The sequence below is a fragment of the Pollachius pollachius genome, assembly GCF_949987615.1.
Source record: "Pollachius pollachius genome assembly, chromosome: 2".
Lineage (NCBI taxonomy): Eukaryota > Metazoa > Chordata > Actinopteri > Gadiformes > Gadidae > Pollachius > Pollachius pollachius.
Window position 1 is genome coordinate 28,792,338 of NC_136935.1, and position 7,951 is coordinate 28,800,288.

At 39.9% G+C, this 7,951-nt stretch overlaps 1 protein-coding gene across 1 annotated transcript; it reads left to right on the forward strand.

Annotated features, from left to right (window-relative positions):
- Positions 1–50: 50 nt before the first annotated feature.
- Positions 51–5,413, forward strand: fbxo8 (F-box protein 8). Its single transcript, XM_079758826.1, has 8 exons — positions 51–179; positions 1,357–1,468; positions 1,949–2,035; positions 2,328–2,472; positions 2,745–2,871; positions 3,646–3,764; positions 4,036–4,232; positions 4,392–5,413. The coding sequence occupies exons 2-8, from the start codon at positions 1,357–1,359 to the stop codon at positions 4,577–4,579; spliced, it is 975 nt and encodes a 324-aa protein (XP_079614952.1). The 5' UTR covers positions 51–179; the 3' UTR covers positions 4,580–5,413.
- The last annotated feature ends 2,538 nt before the right edge of the window (positions 5,414–7,951 follow it).

A 7,951-nucleotide genomic window follows, 5' to 3' on the forward strand; every position in this document is an offset into this window, starting at 1 on the left:
CACATTGTTTTTAGACTGGATCTAAAAGAGGAGGAGTCAGGATAAAAACAGGAGTACTGTACGACCGATACACTCTGAGCCTAATACCAAACTACTGTTTCTGTTTACACTCGTTATTCCCCGCTGTCGATGTTGACAGTCGGGGCGGTGGAGGGATTAATTAAATCACTAAAACTCAGGTAAGTGTCGTTATGGCTTTGGATCGTATGACCTAATAAATAGAATACGCAATACCTATAGAGTGCTGTAAAGGTTTTTCACTGTTCAAAACTAGCTTCGTTTGCTAGCCTGGTGAGTTTATGATGGATAGGATTTTCAGCAAATCGCTGACTTAGTTCAATGGTTAATTTCTCTTGGACCAATAGTAGAGGAGTTGAGGCGGGGACTACGGGTCAAAAATACAAGCATGCTAGGTGATACTTCCAACATCACTGTTTACAACGCAGGGTGCCCTACCTGAGAGACTATGCACAGGACTATTCTGTCTGAACGGACAGAGCTGAGCTGGTGAAGTTTATGTGGTAGGATAGAGATAGTTGAGTTAAGGTATTATAGAGAAGGCTAGGTCAAGGTTTAAGATTATAAATGGTTAAGTTATGGTATAACAATGTTACAGATGGTTAAGAAAGATTAGGTATTAGGTTATAGATGGTTACGTTTAGGTACATGTTGGAGATGGTAATGTTTATGTTTTATCTTAGAGCGTTGTTTAGGTATAACGTTGGAGATGGTTGGTTTTAGTTATTAGGTGAGAGATGGTTAAGTTTAGTATGAGGTTACAGATGGTTACTTTTGGTATGAGGTTATAGATGGTTAGTTTAGATATGAGGTTAGAGGTGGTTAGTTTAGATATGAGGTTAGAGGTGGTTAGTTTAGATATGAGGTTAGAGGTGGTTACATTACGGTATTAGGTACTAAGGAATGGGTTGTTTTAGGTGTTAGGCTAGAGGGGGTTAAGTTTAGGTATTAAGTGAAAGAATGTTAAGTTCAGGTATTAGGTTAGATATAGATGCATTAAGGTTTTTCTTAGAGGTTTAACTTGGCTCGGGTGGTCTGCCTTGTCTGTTTATTCTGGACCATCATGGCATGGGAGAGATATCTGTTCATCTCGATGTTTACTATACTCTACATTTGGCTTTTGGGCGGTCAGAACTAGGCTATTCGATTTATGTTCATATGTAATGTGTTTGACTGGCAGCCAGCCTGGGGTCAATCACAACCCCCCCTCCCCCGCGCCACCGGGGACATGAAGTATATTTTATAGCAACGTAACTGTTCAGAAGGTTGAAGTACACTAGATATTATTCGGATGATTGATGATGACGGGATTTCCCGGGGTGGTTGTGATGTCCACAGATGGGTCAGGCGTTGTGGAGGCTGCCACTGGACGCTGGACAACAGCAGCAGCTACAGGAGGAGTTAGTGGACCACCTGGCCGACAGAGAGCAGCAGAGAGCTGGGGAACAAGGCAATGCACATGTTTCTCACTAACACTGGTGTAATGAAAGGGGGGGACCATTTGAATACATAGTTTCTCTGTGTGAACCGTGTATACGTGTACTTCAAAATGTTCCTTTGAAGCCCAATATGTATATCGCAGTTTTGCTTGATATGGACGTAGTGCTCTCTGTTCATGTAACAGTTCATACTGTGGTCTGAATGCTACTGTATTGGGTCAAATAAGTAGCAGACTTAAATGGTTGTACACCGCCCAGAGCCTAACCCTGATCTGGATACAATGCTTAAACTAAAAAACAGAACAATATGTTGGACACAAAGAAACCATACCAATGCAGAAACGTATAAGCCCTCTGTACTCTTTTCATTAGTTATGCCCATTAGGGTAATATGAAAAGTTTAATTTCAATGGTTGGAATAATAAATTCATGTGACATGATTGTTGGTGTATATTCAGTAATGAATCCTTTGTATGTTTTTTTTCATACAGCCACAAGAGAAGGAGGCCCCCAAAGCAGGCCCCCCCAACACTGCCATGGACTTGGGACTGATATATATCAGCTACTCAGGAGGGGTGGTACGAACAAACCAGCATTACATTTACATTTTAGTCTATATATTCACCCTAAGAGAATAACTCAACTTTAGACTTTTGGTCTTTTCCAAGACAGACCATTGGTTTAACCTCATAGCTTTGGTTCTGCTTTGATATCAACCCAGGCTCTTATGCTGCTAAACTCAATTTAGGTATTCCTAACACAAAAGGGTACTGTTTAAATGTTTCTATTACTTGTCTCAACATATAAATAATCACTAAAGATGTATCTTTTGCTCTTGACTTGTCTTAATTTCTGCGTATCTATTGACAGGAAGGGCCCAGCACAGGTTTATAGATTTGGAGATGCTCCCGCCAGAACTAAGCATCACCATCCTGTCTTATCTTAATGCTACTGACCTGTGCCTGGCAGGCTGTGTTTGGCAGGACCTGGGCCATGATGAATATCTGTGGCAGGGGTAAGACTCATGCTCATTCGCCTTATTTCTTTTAAATTTGAGCTCATCATTGGCCAAAGAATCGGTTATAATTCACCAGATATGTTAAGGCTGTTAAGATGTATTCCTCATAGCTTTATGTATTGATATTATATGATACAAACATTTTCATGTCATCCTCATTCATATAATTTATCTTTAATAAAAAATTGGTGATTTATTTCTAAAGTAAGAAAGGACAAATCTAATTGAACATGTTGCTTTTCTACACCTTGTGTGTTTGTCTCTCCCAGGCTGTGCAAGTCCACATGGGGTCACTGTTCCATCTATAACCGGAGGCTACCCGGTGGCTTTTCATACAGGAGACTCTACTTGCAGCTGGATGAAGGCAGTCTGACATTCAATGGCAATGCTCATGAGGTTTTACACTGCGTACACCACACATACATGCAAACATACATACACATTGTAATGAGGCTGAAGCTTTTAATCAGCAATGTCCTTTAAGGCCTTATATAATATATTCTGTATTTGGTTGACTATTAGGCTAATTGCAATAAAGAGTAGGCTGTATGATATAACATTTGTTTGGCAAAGTACACCAATAGCTACAAGTTGAAATAACCTTCAATGACCCAAAATCTGTGTCTTTTGGGAACTTTTGAAAAACACACACACACACACACACACACACACACACACACACACACACACACACACACACACACACACACACACACACACACACACACACACACACACACACACATACCTGGTAACTCCAAAGGGTTAACCCTTGGCCTGTGTTCCTAGTGATAACAAAGTGTGAGTGTGTGTGTGAGTGTGTGTGTGTGTGTGTGTGTGTGTGTGTGTGTGTGTGTGTGTGTGTGTGTGTGTGAAGGGGAGGATGAATCGTCACATGTATTAGGTTAAATTTGATGATGTCACTCCAATGTTATGCCTCATTTATATCACTATTGAAGACTCTTTTCAAGTTTATGTTTGTGTGCAAATGCAAGCATGCACGCACCTGGGTGTGGGTGTGTGCGTGTGCGTGTGCGCGCGTGTGTGTGTAAGCCTGTGTGCGATCTGGATCATGAGCAAGATTATGGCTACTTTAGACCTCCATTTAAAAGACACATGATAGCCCTGCTCTCTCTCCATCTCTCTCCCTGTCTGTGTTTTGCCTCGCAGGGGATCAGTTATTTCATGTCTAAAGGAATCCTGGTGGACCATCCCATGGAGCTCGCTAAGTTTATCTTCTACACCCGACGGCTCAACTGTAAGATGTTGAGGATGTACCTCGATGAAAGGTGCCAGCTCACATACCTTTACCTACACAAACGTGTATTCTGTGAGAAAGCAGAAAGCTTACCAGTTTTATTTTTGAAATGCTCAAATTATATGACACCACAACTTCACTTTCACTATTTATAGGTATGGAAATTCACTTTTTATATGTATTCGATGGTATGTAAGTGTATCATAGGGTCAGCATCTGTGGTAGAATCTGTGCTCCTTCCTTCTTATTAAACATTAATTTCTACTGTGATTGTGTTCCTGCTTTTGAACCTCTGTAATCAGACGGGACGTCCTGGACGAGCTGGTCACCCTGCACAACTTCAGCAACCAGTTCCTGCCCAACGCCCTGAGAGGTTTCTTCAGGCACATCCATGCCCCCGAGGAACGGGGGGAGTACCTGGAGACCCTCATCATTAAATTCAGCCAGAGGTTTTGCACTTGTAACCCGGCCCTCGTTCGAGAGCTTGGCCTCAGCCCCGGTCAGTACCAACAGTCCCTATGGACTTGCTTCTGCACCACACGTTAACCTTGATGTCTGAGCATTTGTTCGCTTTACTGCCTTGTACTCTACGCAGTGTTGAAGCCGTTTTATGCAGTATGGTCAGTTTTGTTGATTTTTTTCTCCCTTTTCCTCTCAGATGCGGTCTACGTCCTGTGCTACAGTCTGATTCTGCTGTCCATCGACCTGACGAGCCCCCACGTCAAAAACAAAATGTCCAAGAGGGAGTTCATCAGAAACACGCGACGCGCAGCCCACAACGTTTCAGATGACTTTGTGGGCCATCTCTATGACAACATTTACTTGATTGGCCATGTAGCTGCCTAGTACCGCCCACTTAACTGTCAGACATCCAATTGCAGCCCATGTTCTATAATGCACTGAAGAATAGCGACTGGTGATTGAGTTCCACCATAGGTAAGAATGTATCAATGCTAACAAGCACAATTTGAACTATTTTTTTTGTGTATAAAAACAAAAATCAAGAGAAAAGGTTTTGAAGACCCTAACCCCAACCCTGGAAATCCACCAACACACTGTGAAAACATGCACCTGTCGTAAGGCCGCATACGGGACAAAGTGTGAGTCACTCTCTTTGACTATAATGACTATTGGATGTCTAAAGCCCCAAGTGTCATGGAATATGGCTTTTCAAATCCAAGTATGTAAAGGAGTGCCCAAGAGAAGTCTTTTATGTTGCACTTGAATACAAAGGCTGCTGATTTATTCATGACGACGTGTGCTCACCCTGAAAGCGGAGCCAGGGAAGCAATAAAGATTCATCAATGCACAGAATCTGCTCACTCACATTGGCCAGAAGAATAACCAAAAGTAGGGGCGGGGGGGGAAATGGGCCCGATCAGAATGGTCTCAATTACGAAGGAGGTTTCTGGCCGCTCTAGCAGCACTGTTGTAGCATCTCGTCAGTCTAACGTTTTAGTGAGCATGAAGCCCTTGCTCCATCATGAGGTAGCCTCGACCAACACAGAAATGAATGAAGCATAGCTAATTGTTAGACTCTGTAAAAGATTTAAATCGGTGGGAATAGCCAGACTTTGACATCACTGTACAAAATGTAATACTGCAATTTTTTATGACTAATCAAATTACACTAAGACCATGGTTCTTATGCCTATGTTGTTAATATACTTACTGAACTCTGAACTGAACTGCTGTTATAATAAACGGCACAAGTTTTACAGTTATTTTGCTGACTTTTTGTATTATTAATGTCATTATCGAGGCCTAGTCAGGCTTTAATAAGGTAGTTGTTGAATTCAAAATACCAGTGAAATGTTTAATGTAATGTACTGTACCTTATGTTTAACCATATGATTATATTGGGTTCTAGTCCAAAAACAAACGCACATAAAACCGCTGACATTTTATATCCTATGAAAAGCAAACCAACCCAAGCTCCCATTTTGTGGAGTCAAGTCATGAATATATAGAATGTATAGTCTAGGTTATCAACCAGCTACCAAACGATGTCATAAACAAATGGGTTTGGTCCCATGAAGTTATTCAGTACAAGCTATGATGACATTTCTGGTGACATTTCTGGAGCATTAGCCCAGAGCCAAGCTGATGTTGTGTTGTGTACCCCAGCACCCCTTCAGCCTGACACCCGCCACAAAGGCTGTCCTTTGAACTAGGATCATACCATTATCATTCATCATCATTTTAATATTATAGTAGCCTAGGTGTTAAAATGTACCAAGCTGAGCTGTTTTTCCAGTCTTCACTTTGTTGAACAGCAACAATCAACATCAATAATATTTAACAAGTAAAACTTTGGGCGATGGACAAATAAAGAAAAAAGCAGCCAAAACATCAAAACCATCTCTAGGTAAATTCATGTAAATAATCACAAATATATACTTATGTATACTTTTTATAAACCATTGAGTTGATTTAGTGTGTTCATACACACATCCCTTTTTCCATCAAATTTCTAATTTTCTTGCTGAATACATTGTTATGCTATGATTACAAATTACATTGTTACGTAGAAAATAACATATTTAATCAATACTTCAAGAACGAAACGGCATACACATACAAAACGACAGACAATTTTGGGGAATGACTAGGCGAGTAATAAAATAATAATCTTCCAGTAGCAACTCAATTACTGTTTCTAATAACTTTGTTTTAAACAGATATTTCTCTTTACTTCATGAAATAACTAGATAGCTAAACCCTGGGTCATTATTCATGAAAAATGGGTCTGTCAAGTAGCCCTGTGATTAGCAGCCAATGTCTACTGTGGTGGTAAGTGGGCTGAGTGTTTTGGTGAGCGTGTTTTGGTGGTTTTGCGTGTGTGTACGTGTGCGTGTGTGTATGTGCGTGTGTGAGTGAAAGACTGAGAGACAGAGCGAGAAATCAAGGTAAAAGAGTAAATCCTCTCCAGACACAACATGACCTCTGACACTTGACCTATGTATTTATGCGTGGGTGTGTGTGTGCGTGTGTTTCTGTGTGTTTTTACTATGCATGTGTTTGTGTCTGTGTGTATGAATGTTGCAGGGGTGGTGTGTTTTATGTACTGCAAATGAGAAGGGAAAGCTATGGGCAGGGAGAAATAACCTTTTCACAAAAACACGGCCACAGGGGCAGAGAGCTACGCTACATGTTGCTGTCACTCTACGGACATCAGGCTTTAAACAAACCTCTGTTCTGAGCTATGGATTATGGATATTACCCTCCCATGCACTTCACATGGATATGGCTTTCCTGAATGTTCGTGGGAAACCTCACTTGTTTTTTGTCTCTGCTAATTTATTGGCTTTAATTCTTTTTGGAATCATAACATATTATTTGGAAGGCTTAATAGGCCTACAATAGAATATGTTCTATTTCTCTCATGTTGTTTATGTGCTGTTCAATGTCAATAGTTAATATTATTCTTTATTATGACGCAAAATGTTTCCACTATAGACATACATGTGCCGATTTAACGTGTTGTTTTATATTCTTGTAAAATTGGGGGTTTTATTTATTTCTTCTGCTGTTACTTTTTTTTCCATTACTGTTTGGGGCAAAAAATACAAGAGTAATATTTATTTTTATGCATGGAATGTTTTTCTCTAGCAATATTGATTAATACTCCTTCAAACTTGTAAGTAGTGGATCAGCCGTTATAGAGAACTGAAATATCTTTACTGCACAGAGTAATGCCAATAATTATTTATGTGGGGTTCATTTGAATATATATTTAATGTATTGGCAAAATATTTTTTCTGCATTTGATTTCAATACCAATTCACTGAGGGTTGGAGTGCATAGTAGATAAACCAAACACTATCATAGATACATCTATTTTAGGAGAATTCTGAGGAAACAGCCTTATGGGCATGCACCCATGTAATCCAACAGCTCTTCTTGGGGTTTCTGAATACAAAAGTAATTATTCTAATAATAGTTAGATTTATTTAGGTTTGGATCACTAACAATTTCAGATAATATAGGGCGTTTAACTCACAATACAATAGAATGAGGAAGGAGCCCTGCTCGCTCATATTGTAATCATAGCCAGGCAGGAATATTACATATCTGCATATTCAAATGTGTCTATCCACATGTATCTAATTGTAGGGGTAAAATAATAATGCACTTCTACACATAGTTACATATCTTTCATATCTATCAATGGAGACCCATGTAGGTTAGAGGAAGTCAATATATTAAGTAGTATGA